The 21,900-nt window shown below is 39.8% G+C and overlaps 1 protein-coding gene across 3 annotated transcripts in view; it reads right to left on the reverse strand.

Annotated features, from left to right (window-relative positions):
- The window catches only part of GRB10 (growth factor receptor bound protein 10), a 138,901-nt gene that overhangs the window by 44,491 nt on the left and 72,510 nt on the right, over window positions 1-21,900 (reverse strand). For all 3 annotated transcript variants that reach the window (XM_052703513.1, XM_052703515.1, XM_052703514.1), the window contains 2 exons: window positions 11,363-11,579; window positions 8,483-8,624 (listed from right to left, as the gene is read on the reverse strand). In XM_052703513.1, coding sequence (XP_052559473.1) covers window positions 8,483-8,624; window positions 11,363-11,579 — 359 coding nt within the window. The remainder of the gene's footprint in view (window positions 1-8,482; window positions 8,625-11,362; window positions 11,580-21,900) is intronic.

Below are 21,900 nucleotides of genomic sequence, written 5' to 3' on the forward strand. Positions count from 1 at the left end.
GTGCAAAGGTCATCTGTGGAAATCATTCATAGAATAAAACTGTATTTAACACAGAGAAATATTTTCAGTATAGCAAATACAAGGTCTTATTGTATGATTGTTGCTATTCCCGTAATGCCAGCTTTCAAGTCTTTGTCTAATGAAGAGGAGGGTAATCTGTATGCCTGTTTCTTTTCAAATTGTTCCACAGATTATTTAGAAGGTGTGAGACAGCACTGCAAGCCATCTATCCTCCAGTATATATATTTAGGTGTATGTTTTTAAATGTTAAGTGTATATATGTGTATATGAGGATATATACACTTAACATATAAAAACACTTAAAAATAACTAATCAGGAGTTTGGGACTACTTAGTGAAGAACATTGTTAACTTAAAGCACAATAGGCATCCTTCTGTGCTAAAATTGTGTACCTGACACTTGTCACTTACCATAGACTAAGTGTCCAGTTTATCACACTCCACTGAGTATTTGGGGAATGAGAGTGATTGTAAATATGTGTAGAGGTATTTAAAAGGTCTGGAAATACTGTGGTTTGCTTGTTTTCAGTGGATTTCAGTAAGCAATAGGGAAAAGTGTGACCTCCAGCAGTATGGCAAATTACTTAAGAGTAATCAGCTGCTTCTAACAGCTTGCAGGCAAGGACAAGCTCAAAAATGACTGAAAAATTAAAACTTGCTGTTCTACTACCAAAATGTTGTTTTTTAGCTTAGAATATTATTTTCTGTAATCTTTTTGCACCTCGTGTTATTTTATTTTTACTTTCTTATGTAATATTTTTTCCTTAGGGATGGATAGCTTCTATTCCTATTATCTACTGTGTCAAGGATGGTGGGAAACAAGGTAAATAACAAGGTGAGCAGAGGAACACATGCAAGACTACACACAATAACTTAAGCTTCCCTTGCTGCTGCAGAAACATAGACACTGAAGGCACCTGAAGCCATTTCTTCACACCCAGCCCCTGCATGACAGCTGAGCATTCTTCAGTATGCCTGACAATACCTTCTGAAACATTCTAAGCCTGTTCCTGAGGCATGAAGCAAGCAAAAGGTGCAGGAGTTGATGATAATAAACTTATGTTTCTGGAAATACAGCACACACCGAGGAAATTGCATGTGCAGTGGAAAGTAGTGTTGAAACCATTCCTTGAGTATGGGCAAGTGCCATACCTACATATCCCCAAAAAGCAGAGCAGTTTCTCAGTCTGGCCTGCTGGTGTACCTAGGTGGATAAAGGGGGTAGCTGGAAAGATGGCTCCTGTTTGGTAAGAAACTAACAAAGCTCTAAAAGCTCTTGCCAGCCTTCATCCTCTTCCCATCACAAAAAATCATGGAAGATTTTTTGTTTTGCTGTTAATGAAATTTCACTTATTATAAGCCTGCTGGGATAAAATTACTTTTTCCACCCTACCCAGAAACACTCTGTGCTCAGCACAGGCTCACATCCCAACTCCCAGCTGATGGCTAATTCACTTTGCTTCCAAATGCTAATCGTTTCCCCCTCAGGAACAGGAGAAAAAACACACTTATTCTTCATATCATCATGAAGACATTTTCAACTCTTGCTTCCTGAAACACAGTGGGATGGACAGGCTCCAGTAACCCTCGCAGCAGCAGGATCTATCACTGGACGGAATAAGCAATCCTAATGCCAGTGGAGGAATATGACGTGCAGCTTTTATGAACTGGTGATGGCTTGCCTCTTAAAAGTTCAGATTGAACTTACTTTTATGTACACTTTGTGAATGACGTTCAGATTGCAGTCAGGTTAAAGCAAAAACTGAAGGTACTTACATAAATTAAACAAAATCACTTTTTAAAATATTAATTCTGCACCGTAAGGAGCAACAATAATAAAATAAGAATTTGATAATAATGAGACTATAAATCAAGAGAACAAAGAACTGAAACTTGTCCCATGATGACTTAACCAACTCAGCTGTACTCTTCTAATGCAAAAATGTTATTAAATTCCATCTAACATTCCTTCCATTTAGGAAATGGAACAAAGACATACATGTAAGTCTTAGAGGAATGCATAAACATCCAGTTACCACACCAATGAACTTGGAAATTCATTCTTCCTCTCTGCAACCACACCCAATCATTGCCTAAGCAAAGACAGAAATTTCAAACAGATTGCCTTTTTTAAGTGTGGGCACACTTCACTGCTACAGGTAATTACTGCAAGTCTAAAAAAAACTCTCTTCCTGCTGAGAATGAGCAGCATTAATCCCAACACTTGTGCAGCCACTCTTCTGAGAGTTTGGAAGTGAACACTGGACACTGGCTCTGCCCTTTGTCCCTAGAAGTGGATGCCAACAATCAAGGTAAAAGTTGAGCACCTTCCCAGTCCCACGCTGTGCACATCCACAGCACCCACCAGGAGATTGCATGCAGCTCAGTAGCAGGCACTAGCCCTGTTCTCTAAGGGCTGCCTTGCATCACCTCAGGTTTCAGAAGCAACCTCATGACCAACTCGCCTGCTGGTCACTGGAAACAGCATGGTGCTGCAAGATCACATAAGATACATAGGGGCAAAGTTCCCTGATTCAAGCTGGTGCTTTCTTGCATCTGTCCTACTTGGGTAGCAGAGGTCCAAAAGGTTTTTATTCAGAATGCTTAAGTAAGATCAGAATCTGCACCTTGAGTCCAGACAGCACAGAGGGCAAGGGAAGCTTAGACTTACTGTAGCAATGCTCATGATGTTGGGTAGCTCCTTAAAGGCTATCAGTAGAAAGTTATGACATCTCTAATTCATCTCAGACATTCACTTACAGTGTAATTAGAATCACTCAATATAGCTCTGTGCTTTTTTTTTTTAATTCCCTACTGCATTGATGTTTATATTAAAACCCACTTCTGTCTGCCTCACTAAGAATTACAGTTTCTCCCATCTTCTCATTTTTTCCCACACCTTCAGCCTGGTAGCTTCTCACTTCTATCAACTCCTGATCAAAGTAGAGGATTGCTAAATTTTATTTTCACTGTACTATTACCAAAAGAAACCAAGAATACTGTTACACGACAAAAAATGTGCAAGGCCACTCCTAAGCTGTGCAGACAAAAGCAGTGTGAATACGGCAGTGCACAGCTACTATAGCTTATGCTACAGCCCACTCACTATTTACACAAGGCAGTCCTGAAGGCTAATTGCAACGGTGCTGCTACTGCACAGGGGTTGTTAAGGCAGCTGCAGGCCATGCTGCACGGCAGCAGTCCGGGGGGCTGCCAGTGCAGGCGGTAGGCCAGGCCTAGCAGAGCGTCTCCCACGGCGCAGCCACACTCCTCAGCACACAGCCCTCCTGCAGCATGCTCGCCTCTGGGTAGAGAGCCAGAATGCGCCTGGGAGCAAGGCCAGGTTTGCATCATTAAAAACAAAACCAAAAAAAAACCTCCAGCAAATAACATACTTTTCGGTTTGAATGCGAGACGTTCTTCATATTTCCCGTAATCAATGTTGGGACTACAGCTGCTGTTCTGGCACTTCCCAAAATCAAGTATGTGAAGAGACTCGATTCTTCCTACCAAGCCTCATGATCAAAACAAGCACGAGGAAGAAGAAACAGCGGCTTTGAATCCATCCTGATCCTGGGCCCCAACAGCCTCCAATGCTCTATCCAAAAAGCCTCCAAACACCCATGGACCGTGCATGCACCATCAGCACTTAAGGCTGCACAGTCCAGTGAACTCATTACTACTTCCTTCATTAGTCTCATCTTCGGTAATGAGCTACTGAGATTTTCAAAACCACATGAGCTCACTCCCTAATTTCTTCAAGAGTAATTGGACAACACATCCGCGTGATACAGGTCACAAGATGACAAGAAATGAGATGCCTTTCCTACATGTCATCTCAGTATTTGTCCACTGCACTTAGTTCATCTGGTTTGGGAAAGTGTTGTTTCTCCAGGTAAGAGGTACCCAGGGCAAATACAAGGTCCAGTTTTACACAGGTAGATTACAGCCCCACCACAGAGGCCTGATCTTTCCCAGTCACAACTTTCTCTAAAAAAAATAAATAAAAAATAAAGAAGTTAAATACGCTACAGAATGATCTATGTATCATTTAATTATATAGCTTAAGAGTCTTCATTCAAAGGAAGATTTGAGGAAGACAAGATGATGCATCATGGCCATGGAAACACATTTTATAGTTGGGCCATAGGGAGAGCCCTTGAGTTGGACCTAAGGAATTGCCTCAGTTAATCTAGGTGCAGGATTTGGCCTGTTTAGAGAAAGTAAAGACTTGTTCACTCATCCTCTTGCCAACAGTTGTTCTCAACAAGTCTTGTTAGTAAGTGTTACTTCATTTAAAGATTAAGTAAAAAATTTGCTGTCACACATGTAAAATTTAACTTGGTACGTGGAGTTTTCATTATTAAAAAGTTCATACTTTTATACAGCTTCTCTTTTCAAAATCAATATCTTTGTCTTCAAAAGAGTCAATATGAAAGCTTTGCGGGAAGAAAAAACAAACAACAACAACAAAATTATGGTAACATGGAATTAAAGCAAAACTAAAAAGTCTGTTCATATGAATTCCCTTGAAGGGTTACTAAATCTGGAAAAAAGAGTAACATAAATTCATACCCACTTGTGAATTTAATTTGCTAGAAAAGAGTAAGCAATTTTGGTGCATCAAACTGCTATTTGGAAGTTTGCCTGGGCTGTATAGAGGGGGGATGTGAGAAATTTGCCCTATTTTTACAGTTGAAAGCTTCATTGACTCACACGAGATACTTTAGACTAATATCCTGTGGCATCACAGTGACCTACATGTAATTATTGCATACTTTTTCCAAAATATTTGTACACAGCCAAAAATTATAACCTAAGTTACCAACCAGTTCTTAGTTTATACCAGCAACACAGAGATGGACTTCAATTAGTGGTAACCTTGCTGTCTGATGCTTTTAGCAATTTTTTAGATGAATGTCTGGTCTCGATTTGGTGTAATTTTCTGGTCACTGTTTTTCCTACACAAACATATTTATCCGGTTAAGTAAATGATGTTTAAAAACTTGCAGCTGTCCTTCCTCCATACCCGCAATCAGTGCCCCCTCAGACGCGCAGTGATTTCATGTTTGTAGGTGTGCACACTTCTCACAAAGACAGACATGGGAAAAAGGGTCTTGAGTGCCCCCATCGAGCAGGACTTCCTTCCTGCTCCTGCCTTCACCCATCCTTCCCAGGGCAGAAAGCAGGGGCACTGAGGCAGTTGTGAGATCTGCTGGAGTTTCACTTGGCTGGTGGCCAGGCGCTGTGGGGAAGGCGGATGGGTGGTGCTGGAAGGACATGATAAAGATAGGAACACTTAGTCCCGCAGTCTCTCCAGTCAGAGCTCGCCTGCCAAAGCTCATGGACAAAACTTACTCAGTTCAGACGTTTAGTTTGTACTTTACGTTTAGAAAAAGAAGTTAAAAGCTTTTTGGCAGTTACTGCTTGAAAGGTCATCATTTTTCCAAACGTGAGACATCTGAAGTATCTTGCTCATCACATCAGTAGCTGATGAAATTACAACCATTTGCAGTCATGTTTTTTCTTAAGTAGTTATTGATTCAGCAGCCCAGGTAGTCAGTTTTTCCCACCCCTGTGCTCACAACCTTGTTGACTTCAGTGGTGCTAATTTATCCAGAACTGCTTGGGTTGACATCTAAAACTTCTCAGAATAAAACTTAACATAAAATGGGCTTTTTCCACCTGCAGAATTATAAGATAGGATAACACTAATCCTCCTAGGAGCACTTGTCTGTTTAACTACAACATATTTTTTAACCTCTCATGCTAGGAAGCATTTGGTCACACAGCTGTATTAGCTCAGACCTTCCCCAGACCATGTTGGTCTGTGCAGCCAGCAAATAATATACCTACATCATTCTGCAGCCCAAGATGACTTGGGGACCTAGAGATTGTCCTCTATCTATTCTGTCAGATAGAAGCTGACCAAAGGAAACATTTTGCTCATGCCACCCATGTGCTTTGACATAACTTGTGATTAGAGCTTTTGGGGCTCAGCAGTACAGGCCGCGATTGCTCTTTGCCTACTTGTCCCAAAGGCGCAGCAGGCTACAGGGCATCCCTTTTCATTAACACATCGCATAACCCATATGAGCAGAACAGCTCATTCCAATCTCCAATTTTAATCCTTGTTTATAACCTGCAAGCAGAGAACCTTACATTTAGCATCATTACGTTTGATCGTGGTTTGTATTCAGCATTCTAAATCTATAGCTTGTATTCAAGCTTTTTGTTGTTGGTTGTTTTTTTTGTTTTGCCTTTTTTTTAACATGGCTCCTTTTCACTAAATGTTGGCCATTAAAATGTGCTTTTGCAATCCTCCTTTAACTAAACTTGTCATTTACTCTGTTAACCAGTAGCTTATAACCCACTTATCTAAACAAAAGTGTATCCTAAAATAATATATCAAAATTCCCAAAGTTTATGTTTGCTTTTTTTTTTTTTTTACATTGGATGAAGGTACAAAAACTTGTAACGTTTCTCAAGATTTTTTTTTAAACCAATTATGTTTCCAGATTCTGTTGAATGGCACTACTACTGGATTAAATATACTTAAGGTGCTCTGGGAGCCTGAATGGGCAGGTTTTTTTGTTATCCTGCAATACTTCATATTTATTTGAGATATTAAACAAAATGTTTCTCTTCATGAAGAAACAATTCACCAATTTACTTTTTTTTTTTTTTAATTATATCAATATTCTAAAGCTAGAGGATTTTTTCAGTTCTGTTTCTACTATTTTATAGAAGAAAATGATGACTTCTTGCCTTTCCTTCGGTCTAAGCGAGTGTTTCTTATTTGCCTCCAACCAGTAGATGAACTGAAATGAGCAGTACATCTGCATTTATAGAAGTCGTTACTACCTAAATGTTTCAGCTCTTCCTCTTACACCCTACAACTTTCACAATTACAATGGTTTGTCTGATTAAAAATTTGAGCAGCATGCACAGCTACACAATGTAAGTATGTACTTTATTTTAGGCCTTGGAATGGCTTGTCACAATTTATCATTGTAAGATTAAGTATATTTCTAACAGAAAATTATGAAGTAGAACTTAGGAAAAAATGCTATTATTCAGTCTTTATAGCCAGTTCCTTACACATGCTAGGGTATGTTTACTTTTATTCTTAGACACCGTTAAACCCCTGGTTTCTAAATATCACCGAAAAATGACACACAGATACTTAGGATTCTGAGGGCTTTGTAGAGCAATTCTTTTGTGGTAAGATCTAGTGAAACAAAAATAAAAAGCAATGAATCCCTGAAACTGAGAAATATTTAGAAAGATAAATGCAGGTTCATCTGTAACTTTAGCTTGCCTCCAAAAGCTGCCATGCTGCTGGCAGCAGCCAGCACACACAAGAGAATTGCCCATTATTTTCTCTCCCCAGAGTCAGATTACCACTCCCTTGGCAGAACAGCCTCTCTGCTTAGCAGTTACTGAGGACTCACACAAGACCACATTAAATTTATAACTGCATGACTCAGTTTTCTCTTCAGGCATTATTTGGTTATCTATCTCAACTTTTATATATGTAAGAAATACTGCAAACCAAAGAAAATGCACTGTATCTTTCAAGAAAGCTGACAGCTGTTTATAGAGATATAAAATAATGCAAAATATACAGGACTATATGTTATGGTCTACTGCTTGTAGCTGAACCGCCTCCCCAAACCCTTTTATCAGCCATACCAATCATAGGAGCTACTTACAAACTAAACCAGCAGCAATACAGAACAACATCATGTTTGTGGGTACTCAAGCGCAAACCCATTCTAAGGCAGTATTCAGTATAAGCAACACTTTGTTGTTTCTGTGTTGTTGTTTTTTGTTTGTTTGTTTTTTAAATCCCTGTGCAAGACAGCATAGTTTACAAAATTGTGAAGAACTTCATTGTAATGGACTTGGGAAGCTACTCAACCATGGGACAGTTCTGCTCATCGGTCCCATTAGAAGGAACTGTGCCTAGTTACATGCTCTAAGAAGTGTATTTTGCTTCCTGAAGAACAGCAGAACAATGAGGCACCATGTCCTTAAAGAAAACAGACAGCTTCTTATAGAGGCAATGAATTTTAAATGGAAACAGGCTGTTAAATGGCTTTGAGGCAACTAGAGTTGTTGTGTAACATTCACAGATGCTGCTCCAATCCTAACCTGACATCTGAATTAGTAAGTCATTACCTTGGGTAATGAAATTCCAAAGATATTAGGCATTACTGCTTCATTGACAACATGCGTATGCTTGAAAAAGATTTGCTTTACTCTTACAAACCTTTAACAAGAAACAAAAACTCTGAAGACTCTCTGAAGATGCTCTCTTGCTAGTGCTGCCCTACTCACAAACGAAGCCTACAGACTTTTCTAGGTATCTGGAAAGCTAGTCTCTGCCTTCAAAATGAAATTGTTCACTGCGGGTTTGAACACTAACATATGACAGAAAGCTTTGTTCCATACTCACATGCTTATTAGCAGGTTGACTCTGAGGTAATGATCCAGGGGCCAGCACAGGAGAACTTGCAGGACTGCAGAGTTCTGGAAATGGATTGGGTATGGCTGGCAACGACGATGTTCTGAATTGCTGTTCTTCTTCTTGTAGACGCCTACAGACATAGAAGCATTAAGAGGAGCAAACTGGCATGACCAGGCCTGTATCTCCTGCTCCACCATTCAGTGTACTGACATTAAAAAAAGAGAAAAAAAAACTACACCTCTATAGCTACAGCAACAGCAAGCCCAATTTAGGTAACTGTATGTGAAAAAACAACCAGTCATGCATCTAGTTTGTTTTGTTGTTTATAACTTGATCACTTGGGTGAATAAATAAGGTAATTGTGCACAAAAGGTAAACAGAAATATCAGTCTATACCCTCTGTTGTAAGCACTAACTTACAGGCTTAAGCTCTGTGTGTCAGAAAGTCATTTCAGACCTAAAGAAGGAGGAGGACATAACTGCAGTAATTTGGAGCCAAATTCCACATGGATCTGCAAACAATCATGTCTCCCAGTAAAGCATGTAGGCTGAGGTTGAAGTCGATACTGTCACTTCGTTACAATATGACATTCTATTTCTAAGCAATTCAACTTGAGCAATAAACTGCAATTACACTATCCTAGCTTACACTACTTGTAAGATTACTGTTTAGACAAGTTTTATATGCATCTCCTGAAATGCATCTCATTAAGTCTAACTAGGGCCAACACAGTTTCAAGTTCCAGTTTGCAGTACGCCTGTACTGCTCACACTAACTGAAGGTCTACTAGTTAACACAATAATGTTAGAAAAGATGTAACACCGGTTCATAACCATACAGACTGCTTTAATTTTCCTACTGGTCCTGACACTAGGTAACTGTCAGGCTTGCCTCTAACTCCTTTGCCGAATGCACCACCTAGTGGCGACTGTAAAAGTTTCCAAAGGCAATCAACTAACTCCTGTATTTGAAATGCAAATCACTCAAAACTTAATTTGGTTACTTTTTTTTTCTGTATGTTCTTCAGCCTACTACCTTCAGCAAGCTCTTATCAGAGCCCTCTTGGACACAACTGTTAGTTTTGCCTCTAATAACATGTCCCATTTTGAGTAGGTTTTCCATGCCTACACCAGAACTGCAGCGCTGATAAAATCACTAACACGGAATCTGCTCCATAGGTAATTCTATCCCCTAATTAAGTTGCCTTGGTATTCCATGAATGACCCAATAGTTTTGTTTCTTGCTGCCAATAGCAGGTTCCAACTGTAACTATGAGCTACGGAAATGACTGCTTCCTTTTTTGTGCTACCCGTGTGCACACTTTTGTAAAGCATGAAGTAAATAATTGTGTAAGATCTCTTCAGCACAGTGGACTTAACGTTTCAGCATCTGTGTAATAGTTCTTTGTATTGCAAATTTTGGACTACATGTCTGCAATGATCCCCATTATAAGAACTGGAATTACAGATTACAGAAATTAGACAATGCTGCACTCTGCTCTGCATAGAATGCTGCGATGCATCATTTATTTTATTACTGAGCTAAACATAAAGCAGTACTTTCAAGAGTAATAACCATTCTGTTGTGGCTGAGGAAAAGACACAGCCACTGCCTGGTACTAGAAAGATGTCTAATTAAATCTGAATAAAAGTTTTGCCATTATTTTCTTCAATGTTAAACATGTGATGCTCTATAGGATTTAGAGAAGCACAGAGTTCAGAAAGCTGGAGTGTCTTTCAAAGAAAGTATCAAAGTTTAGAAATGCCATAAACAATTAAAAGGAGTGTTTTGACTAAGATACTTAGAACAAAACATGAATTATACTGCTCTAGAGAGTGAATTTGTTAATACAGCACTATTCAAGGTTAAATCTGAAACTTGTAAAAAAAACTGCATCATTAACTGACTTGGCTGTAGCACACAGTAACTGCATACTACACTTTCATACAGCGAATCTGCCTGTCTTAAGAATGTAATTCCCATAGGAAATACATCAGTGTAAAGAATTAGGAGCAATCCTTATTAGATCTTGGATTTTCGTCTACTATTATTGCTCCCCACTTGTCTCAGAGAATCCTTTGTCAGCTAGAAGGAAAATTCCAAATACACCTGATTCAAGAAATAACCTGCACATACTGAACTTTCTTAAAAAGATTTTAAGAATCTCAGTGTTATCTACAGACTCTCCAGTTATCACCAGTCTGTGTTGTAGAGTATTCCACTTTCAGCTTGAATTCAAGTCCCCATCCTGACAACAGAGAGACAACTTGAACACTTCTTTTTCTGTAAAGTCTACCATAACGCACTCGAGTGAAATAGAGCGCTTTTAGGAAGCGCTTTAGGAAGAATGGTTAAAGAAGTACAATGGTTAAAGAAGTGCAATGCGTTCATGTTTATTTGTCTTGGACCCAACAGGAAGCCTCCACTAAGAGAGGTATTTTTATATATCAAAACCAGCTGAATGCAACCTCATTTAACTACTGATCATGATATATAAAGTCAAAAAGCCGTTAATTGCCAGTACTGCTGGCAGAACAGTTTTCAAACATTTGGATTTATTTCCAAACATGGACATTGCTTCTGAAAATTGATATCAATACTACGCTTCTATGCATGTCTGCTGTCAAAGGCACAGCAAACATTGATGAAACAAGTAGAAGTGTGGCACGCTTGCATTTTACAAAACACAAAATCTACATGTAAAATCTATATCCTCCACCTACCCAGTGAATCTTTCCTCCTGCGCAGCAGACCACTGTGACCCTACAAGAACCCTACTGGGGTTTATCTCCTATTTCAAAGCACAGTTCCTTCACAGCTGCTTCAAGATGACGTGAAGCAAACAGTGTGCAGTTCTCTGGTCCTACCTGACCGCCATAATGCGCACGGGCTGAGACCTCTGCACTTTCTGCCTGGGAGACGTGGGCTGCAGGGCACTGGATCCTGAGGTGGGCAGCGGGCTGCGGTTAAGCTGGCCATTCTGAAGGAGTGGAGTGGTTTCTGACTGCATGCTGCACGTCGAGTACAAACTTTCAAATGATGAATTCATGTCATTTACCAAAGCTTCTAGGTCCACGTCGTCATCTGAAAGACAAAGTAAAAGCAGCATAACATACGTGAAAGTCGCAGACAAAATAAATTTGGGAAGATTGATGACTAAATTTCCACCAAGTTGTTACATATTCTATAGCTATAACTTTACAGTACAAATTTTTATCTTTTACGGAAAAAAGAATGCAGCTAGTAACTTAGAAAAACACTGATGATCACATCTGTCTTCTTCAGCAAAAAGCTGAATGAAATATTTCTACTATAATATTTATTGACCTTTTTAGTATATGTATAGTGTTTACTGACAATTGGTGAGATTTTTAATACCAGTGCTGATGTGGAGCACCACTTAAACTGACAGACATCCATTTCCAAGAACATATCACAAATATCTCAGTTCAGCTTGTCAGTGTATCAAGCTCAGACTGTCAAACAGCATGATAAATACCACTTGGAAGATCCAGTACCCTAAAGACAAAAAAGGATAGTGTTGCACAAGTCAAAAGGTGAAAGATGAACACCTCCATTGTATTAAGTGTGAAAATCTATTGTTATAGTTTCTTGAAAACCTTTCATCTGCACATTTGCCTATTTTTGAGATACAGTGCTTTGAAGGGTGATGATGAGTTTATAACTGTCATCCCATTGACTTCATAAGAAGTTTTGTAAGCTTATTCCTGAAATGCACTGAAGAGACTACTGCCTTAAGGAGCTTAAAGTAAATCAACCAGGGATGTGGTATGCATGCTTGGAGGAACATCATTAGTCCCTAAGAAGTACACCAACCCTCCTGTACATGCCAATTTACCTTCAAGGAAGTAACTCATGTTCATTTGTTCCTCTTTAACAGTAATTACTCTGCAAGACAAAACTGGGAGCCTTTTGAACTAACCACTCTCTGAACTTCAATCTCAGTCTAATTACTCCCTAGCCACAAGTTACTCTGTATCAGAAGTTCAACACACCGAGGAACACACACATAGATACCTGCTTTTGTTCAGATGCTCACTGTGAAGTAATCAATCACTTCAGACCAAAATCAACTTGGTTTCCAACAATTTGCCCTTTCTTCCAACTATATCAGCTGGCCTAGTAAAACATAACACAGCTGCCTCTAATTTCTCAAAACTGTTCATGACAGAGATCGCAGAGACAACCAACAGAGCCAGCTAACATTTACAAAGCACTAGGAGCTAAAATACTATTCTTGCCTGAAATAAGTACTTACGTTGATACTTTGGCCACATTTTCTAGAAATCGTAGAAAATCCTGAGCTGGAAGGGACCCATAAGGATCACTGAGTCCAACTTGACCCAACAGGAACAATTTTTCACCTTATGACCCACTACCAGATTTTTTTATTTTTATTTTTTTGAGATGACATAAGTTATCTTTGTACCAGTGCCAACTTTCTGTAGGCATTATCAGAAACAGTATCACTGCACTGACACTGCGTTGGTTTTGAACACTGACAACCATAGTTCTTGGCACTGGATGAACTGAAAAATCTGCTGAGAAAAGGTGCTAGTCATGGACATACATCTGAGCTCCATGTCATTACTAGAAATATTACATTCCTCAGTGAAAGTTAGGACAACCGGTACTAAAGTAAGAACCACTTGGCCTTCACTGAAAATGTACTCATAGCATTTCTAAGTTTGAACATCTATTTAAAACAAACAAACAAACAAACAAAAGAACAGCCCTAAAACCAACCACCACCCACAAACAGGTTTCTTCTTTTTTATTTCCTCATGGCTATTTCCCTCAGACTCTGTACTTAACAGGTACTATCCAACTATTAAGATACCTTTGCTAGGCTACACCATCTTCTCTATCTGCCAGTTCACACATTTTTTAACAGTCTAGTCCTTGCTTTGCTTGGATAAAGTCAACAATAATTTTCAGGCTATTTTGAGGGATCTTGAGACAGAGTTGCAATTTAAATGTCATTACATCCTCCACATTCTTATCCTGTTTAGAGAACACATATCTAAAACACTTCTTGAGCAATCAGAAGGGAACCACAGGAGTAGGAGTATAGAAAGGGAGAGGCTGGATTACGTGGCTTCTGAATTTTATCATTCATCTTTAGAACCAGAGGACTAAGCTGTAGGGTTTCAGATGTCTGTCAAGTAAAGCTTAGGGATTGGTGAAGGAGGTGCAGAATAAAGACCCTGACCACACAGTCAGTGAGTGAATTACAGCTGCTAAGAACTGTTTAGCAGAAGGGAAGAAAGTCTAGGCATACAATCTGAGGAAGTCTGTACAGCTCTGTCCCTGAGGGTGCTAATTTATTAACAACCTACAGAAGGCTATGAGTGTGCAAGATCATTAAGTTTTCATTCAGATGATTGTAACTCATGAGGAACAATTAAGAGTCAGCACAAGCTACCTGACTAACCAAACAGACTCAGAGGTGTAATACAAAGTCTTAATAAAGTACAAAATGAGGCACTTCATGCAAAACAGTAAGCAAACCTCTTAAAGCACTGAATAGCCATTAGCAGGCTTTTAAGCATATCAATTATACATCTAAATTCAATTTCCAACAAGACAGGTGAATATAGAGCTTTCTTAATAACACGTTGCACTGAAGCCCACAATCTGGTTTCACCCCTCTAGTCAGTTCCTTTTCTTGAGGGATGAAGCACTGCTAATTAAAGCCTTCATCTATACTACAAAACTTTTGCAGGAGTGCAGATCCTAAAGCTTTGTGGAGATAAAGCCTTCAATCCTGAATTTCATACAGTTTCATCTTCATACAATGGCATTTACTATTAAGTACCATTATGTTCTGGAGAGATTGGAGCACATTGCAATAGGGAAACCTCACTGCTGCAGCCTGCCTCAGAAGTGCCAGCAGATGTCTCAGCTGCCAAGCAATACAGCGCTATTTGTGATACTTCTCTACAGAGCCCAATTAAATAAAAATAAAACTGGCGATCCACGGGATTTCTGAGATAAGCTTTAATCATTTGCAGGTCTAGTATCCAAAAGGAGACTGCAGACACAGTGCAATCCTTCAGAGTACCCTTCCCTACCCACCGGCGAGATTCAACCTCTATCAAGATCACACATGGAATAAAATGCTGACTGAGCTGGATTTTGAGGAGACTTACTAGCTAATAACAAAATTTAAAAATCATAAGCCTCTGAGTCAGCGTGTTATCATGCTGGGCCTCCAAAAACACACTCACCCAAATACTGAAACTGACGTGGAAGGATTATCTTTGTTGGTTATAGCAGGCAGAGCTGCAGGTAGCCAAGGAAGCTCTTTCTTTCCCCAGCTATCTCTCAGAGGTACGCTTCCAGAGATGCTAGTAACTATTTTCCTTAATCCGCGTTACATTCTGCACTGGAAGAGGATATTCAACGTCTGCTTTTTTTCTCTGAATTGAACTGCATAGAGGCTAGCTTATCACTTCCATGCACAAACATGGAAGCAGCCTTGAGCTTGAGTTGTTTTTCAAGGAAAACATTGGCGAAAACTAGCTCTGACAAACTCCCACAATTTTTTTTTATTTTTTTTTTTAAATAAAAGAACTTTCAATGTGTAATTTATTTTTTGAGTAGTAAGTTTTTGCTGGGGGAGAAAATGCTGGCAGTTCTGGAGACTTCCTATACCCTAAGAAAATATACTTGGCATGGCAGTGAGCAATACTGGCATGCTTTTCCTCTCCCCAAGTAGAACTAAAGTGCATTCTTTGGCAGCAATTTGAACGTAATTTTGCTTTTTTGCCTACAGTTTGTTAAACTTTGGCTTTCACAAACCAGCTCCACTGGATGTTGCAAGTAATATTTTTGATAAATTAGATCATGATTTCAATTACAAGAAAGAATAAAAAAAAAATCAGTCCAAGGCAAGAGACAATTCTGTTATAAAAATAAAACCACTATTGAGTTATTAAGTTAAGCTCTCACGCTCCATAAAAATTAAAGCACTTTGAATACCATTTGATTGTTTTTGAGCACACCATAGTGGGATGACAGCCACTCAATTAGGTCCGAGTAAACTTCATTCCATGCCTAACCAAAGGACTTCCAAGTCCCATTTATCTTTCTGCTTTCTAGCCCTCCCCTGTCTCCTAGATCCTAATTTATTTACTTATTTTGGTCCTTCTTGGCCTTGATGTGTCAGCTCAGTAATGGGAACAAGCAGGATCCCACTTAGTCTGAAGCAGGATAATGCTGAAGTGAGTTCTGCTCAGCTTCATCTGTGGCAGCCTCCTGAATTAAGCAGGTATTTCTACAGCTGTCAAGGGGCTTGTTACACTGCAGAGCTTCTGTTTACTGAAAAAGAGCTGACCATGGAAAGAATCCTGGCTCTGGACTGGAGACGAAGTTACATTTTATTTCTCTAAATGGCAGCCCAGCAAACACCCTTTTCACATACAATCTGGGCAGCTCATAGGGAATACTATGAAAAACACTGCAGGAATTGAGATGTGATAAAACACTGTATACTTATGTACGTAATTTCCTTCTTCGCTCATTTCAGAATTTATTTCTTCAGCCTTACTTCTCATATCATTTCACAGAAAAGACCAATGTGAGTGCTACTAGGAATTCAGCAGAAGATTTACAAGAAGGCTATACTACCTCTCCATCTCCATGGAAGTGTATTTGATACTATAGGTAACATAACAGTGTGTATATAAACAAGTGCTTGATATTACAGTAGGACAGCTGCTGATTTTGATCCTCTGTCCCCATCTGACAGCCTGTGGTAAATCAGTTTGCCCAAATCAGCTTCAGTGCTGAATATTCAGTGCTCAGGTTAGATACTAAAAACAACATATTCTCAGAAAGGGTGGCAGTGCATCAGAACAGGCTGCCCAGGGCAGTGGTGGCATCACTGAACCTGGAGGTTTGCAAGAAACGTACATAGGTGGCACTTAAGGACATGGTTTAATGGGCATGGTGATGATGGATAAATAGCTGGACTAGATTATCTTAGCAGCCTTTTCCAACGTTAATGATTCTATGACATTCAAGAACCTACTTGGCAAAGCTAAGGTGAAACTAAAGCAAGATTTAACCCAAGTTAAGCTGAAGGATATTTCTAAGGCACTTTGAACACGTATTAATTGATCCTCAAGGAGTCAGAAGGAAACACTGAAAGAAGAGGAACATACACAGTTGCTTTGATTATGCAGTGAAACGCTATATAAATTGTAGGTAATACAGGAAAAATATTCTTATTTTAAAATGAACAGAAGGTCTCAAACAGATTAACAGGGAAAAAGACATCTAAAATATCTGCAGTATCTACCTCAACAGAAAGGGTGGGTGAGGGAAAGCAATTTCCTACATTTTTCTTTGACTCTTCCTCCATGACCTCGACAGAGTTGCCACAGCTTAGTGACACATCCCAGCTTCCAGTACCAGCTCCACTTCCACACAACCACTCCCTCCAACATTAAGAACCGCAGACAGGCAGATTTACACAAGAAACAAAAAGACCAGTAATTTAAAACATCTGCAAATTGCAAATCCTATGCATTCGTTCTGTTTTCCAGGTCCTCTGCTGTAACCAACTCTAACAGCATCAAAAGACTAATTTTGTTCAACATTAAAACCCTGGAGGTTGGTATGTTTGTGTGAAGACACGAGCTCAGGTCTGTCTCCCACAGTCATCGTCAAGTTCAAAGTGATCTAATCTGATTTAAAAATGCCAATCCTGCACCTCTGAACTCCCCATTTCTATGTACCCTGTGTGCCCTCATGGGACTCCGCACTGAAGAACTCTCTACTTTCTAAGTAACATCCATCACCTTAAGTGAAATCCTCTACTTCACACTATAACTATGGTTGCTGGCTTACAGAATGTCACATCAGTGTATGTGCAGCTTCCCAAATGCTAAACATGCCACGGAAAGAAGAGAAAGAAGCGGAAATGATGGTCTGTAAATGAGCATGACAGTGAGACAGGCATCTGCAATCCTTGAGCTCACTGAAATGCCACACAGAGAAATCATCAGGGAATTTGTAGCCACTCCTGCATTCTCCAGGTAATTTTTAAATTCCATGTGCATCTAATTCAATTTCTGTCAAAAAGGCTGGAAATGTTAATGCAAAACGCAGGCACGTTAATTAGTGGTGGTGGGGAGAATTCACTTTATAAACATCTTGCTAAAGGTTTACGGTTAGACTCCAGTATTGCTCTTACAATATGCTTTAAAAACTTCTTGACACAGAAGACAAACTAAATTGAACAAAATTAACATTGCTAGGTAACAACTACAGGAATTACGTACGTATGAAGGGTATTTGTCAAAATCAAAGCAGTAATGGTAACAGGAACAACTAGTTACAGGTGTCCTACAGAAGAAAATAATCACAGAATCACCAAGGCTGAAAAAGATCTCCGAGATCATTCAGACGAACCATCCACCTACCATCAATATTTCCCCACTAAACCACCTCCCTCAGTGCAACATCTAAACATTTCTTGAACACGTCCAGGGACAGTGACTCCACCATCACCCTGTACAGCCTGTTCCAACGCCTCACCACACTTCTGAAGAAATTTTTCCTAACATTCAACCTGAACCTCTCCTGGAACAACTTGAGGGCCATTCTCTCTAATCTTACTGCAACCTACATGAGAGAAGGGGCTGATTGCCACCTCACCACAACCTCCTTTTATGTAGTTGTAGAGACCAGTAAGGTCTCCCTTGAGCCTCTTCTTCACATTAAACAACCCCAGTTTCCTCATCTGCTCCACATAAAATTTGTGCTCCAGTTGTAATTCAGTTGCGTCCTCTTAGACTAGTCTTGCTCGCATAAAACTAGTTCTGGGAATTCTATGGAGAGCAAATGCAGGGTTTAATAATGAAAAATTCAGCTCTTGCCTAGTTCTCACACCTAACAAGTAGTCATCATAAAGAGTGAAGATGACAAAAGATGACAACCTAAGGGATAGAGGGCATGGATAAGAAGGCTCTGTTTAATTTCAGAGACAAATCAAGGTAAAGAATATCTCTAATAAAGGTTTTTAATGGTTTTGTCCTTTGATGAGTTTGCAGTTATTCACAGACGACTTTGAGAAGCATTTCCCAGTGTGCACCTTCCCAATTGTAACCTAGGAACTGTCAAGTCATGCTGGCCTTTCATTGCAAAGCACTTACGTTTGTCATCTCAACTGAAGGCTGTCTGCAGTGGGTTCCAACATCACCTCTGAAACCTCACTTGGTTCTAAGACACAGCTGCTGAAGCACTAATGACTTTGCTGTAAGACAGAGTAACCTACAAAAAACTAAGAAAACATCTAGAACACCTAGAACAATGATCATACACACACCTATGAGCTTTATTACAATTACAAGGGAGATGATAAAAGAGCTCTCGTATGGCCAGTTCCTTTTATGTACCCAAAGAATCCAGTTAGGGAACGCAAAGTTGGGATTCAGCCTTTCCAGCATGCATTTTCTAGGAAAACACTGACAGCTTAAAAAGAAAAAAAAATGGGGGAAAAAAAAAAACATTCTTAAAAAAAGCATCAGGTCAAAATTTGAACCAAATCCCAAATACATACACCAGTTGATTCAGTGTTACTGTGCAGGCAGTAGGAATGACCAACTGCTGGTCAGCAAATGTACCACACCCTGGTTCCAGCAGCCACTGATGGCAGAGCTCCTGTCAGCAGCAACCGCCAGCCTTTCAAAAGGCTTTTTGCACAGCCCATGTTTGCAGAGGCAATGCTGTAGAGTAAATAGTGAGTAAACAGATCACTTAAAGCAGTCTGAAGTTAAGTAGACCTCTGGGAGATTATCATTCCTGGGACGGTTACAAAATCCAGTCATGATTAATTTTCAAGAGACTGGTAACATCTGCAATTTTCTTCTATGAATGTTAGTTTCAGTGGTTTCTCTGACCCATTTTATTGTGTCACCTGATTTTAACATACTAGTTAAAGAAAAAGTCTGAGAAAGCTCTTAAACAGAAAGTATGTGTTTGTTTGAGCTTGTAAAGACGGGAAAAAATAACCTAAAACTCAAAATGCTTCAGTTACAGAGGGGATAGAAAATAACATTGATGAGAGAAGTGACCTCTGTGAGAACCACACAGGACACTGAGGTACTATTTCCAAGGCCAAACCTGGAGCTGGAGGAGACCAGTCCTCAGGAAGCCCTACAGAAGAGTACAGCGGTTCCATCAGAGAAAACCTTGATACAGCATGGGGTGCGCAGACCCCAGAGGAGAGTTGTGATCATGTCGTAGCCCTTTACGTACACAGGTGGAAAAAAATTAAAGAGAGCAAGTGAATGAATGCATGAGGCAATCAGACCTACCAAACAACTAGCTCAGGGATCCTCAGCTCATATCCCATCTTAGTGGTAAGGTGAATTGGGTACCTCAGCCTTGGTGCATCATCTCTACAGCAAAATCAGGAAAGAGAGCTGTGCTGTTGCATTTCAAAGTCACAACTGTAAGAAGGCTGCCATTTATCCTTCCAAAGAACACAGCTGGGTAATTCCTGGCATGCCCAACAGAGCAGCAGAACTGCTGCTAGGCTGTGTAGGCCACACAAAAATTAACAGAAAATCCACTTTGGCTTTTCAGAGAAAGGGGAAAACAGCATTAACCTACTGACCTGTTACAAGGTACTTCCAGTCCAAACTCAGGAAGCACAACACCGGATAGCAACAGATTGATGAATTGAAATACTGTCTGCTGGCCACACAGCAAATGCTTGGCAGACTGCATCTTACATTAGAAAGTCGTATTTATGGGTGAGCAAGTTTAAGAGGACATCCTGTATCGGCAAGAGCTGCAATTTGACACAGCAAAGGCCAGGCTTGCTTGAATGTTTATTAATACTGCATATTTTTACACTGAGAAAACCAAAGAAATGTTTTAAAAATAGTGTGTTCTCCTTATGCTTGTATGAATGAAAATGATTGTTTTTTTCAAGTTTATCATTTCCTCATGTACGTATTTATATCCGTGACACTAGTTTAAGATATCTTTTTCTTATTACTCATTCCAGAAAAAAAAAGTGCACAAATCAAATATACACAAATAAACAACACTCTGAAAGACAAGTCAGAGTTCAAAAAGTAGTTAAAAACTGAGACAGATGAGAAGAGTAACCACATGTCTTGCAAGTCCTAAACCCTTAAAGGAAAGTAAAAAAAGCAGTCAAAGCATCTATCGCTTTCCTTCAGGGAATCTATGCTCTCTCCCTGATTAATGTCGTAATGCCTAGCCACATAATCCCAGCTGAACACTACTTACAACCTGATATAAATACTCCCGCCAGGATTAGTCACTCCCACCCTGCCAAGAAAGCCCAAGCTTCACCCCAACTCCAGGGTGCAACAACACATAGCCCTGTACAGAGCTGCTACTCACCCACAGCCAGAGCCCCAAAAACCCCACTCAGGGCTGCAGGGCAGGCTAGGGATGGGGGCTGCGTGCCCGGAGCAGCAGCACCATTTTGCTTCAACAGTGCTATGCTGCAAGCTGAGCAAAGCTTCCATGTGATATAAGCTGGGGGTTCCACTAGTGCATCCCTTCACGCAGGGGCAAAGCCTGAGAGCCAGCACTGGAATATCATCATCATTAAATAAGGTCACTATCTCCTCACGCCAGATAATCAAACTTTTGGTCTTTGGCTCATTAAACCACAAGTTTTTAGGATTTCCTTGGAACAGTTTTATTGTTGGCTTAGGGAGCACTTTGAAGAGGATGTAATGCAAGTTCCAGAAGTTGCACGTGGCAATTAATGAATCAGCTACGTTAATTAAAGATTGCCATTTCAAAGCATAATAGTTACCTCGCTGTGATCCACATACCAGCAGTACAGACAACAGAAACACATATTTTAAGGTACTTCTAGTCAGAATTTAGCTAACAGAACTGAAGTCATGAAAAAATACAGTTCTTTAATACTAGTGTAATTTGGGGTTCTTTTACCAGCTGCTTTAATAGTTTACTATTAACTCCAGCTGTAACTTCAGTAAATCATCTACAAGAAACTGAGCTGCAGGAGTGTCATTCATAATTTCAACATCAAAAAAGTCTCCCAAGAGCCTCTAACTGGTGACTCTCTAAATTCGCAAATGAAGTAACAGCGAGTGAGCTGTCATTTTATTACAGACGAAGGCGGCTGCTGTCAGATATTCTCTTGTTTCCTCAGCATAACCTGCTATCAGCTTTCTTTACATTTCTTCATCCTCTATGGACAAAGAGTATTTTGGGGCATTCGTCTAGTTCCATATGCACATGGTTACCTAGCCCTTGGGTCAGAAGCCTGTTTCAGCCTACTTTCTTCCTATCAGTTTAGCTCAGGAGTCAGCAAACCAAGCAGTGCTTTCAAGTGCAAAACTGGCTCTGCCAGTAGAAG

This window comes from Tympanuchus pallidicinctus, unplaced genomic scaffold (assembly GCF_026119805.1).
Source record: "Tympanuchus pallidicinctus isolate F22 unplaced genomic scaffold, pur_lepc_1.0 scaffold5, whole genome shotgun sequence".
NCBI lineage: Eukaryota > Metazoa > Chordata > Aves > Galliformes > Phasianidae > Tympanuchus > Tympanuchus pallidicinctus.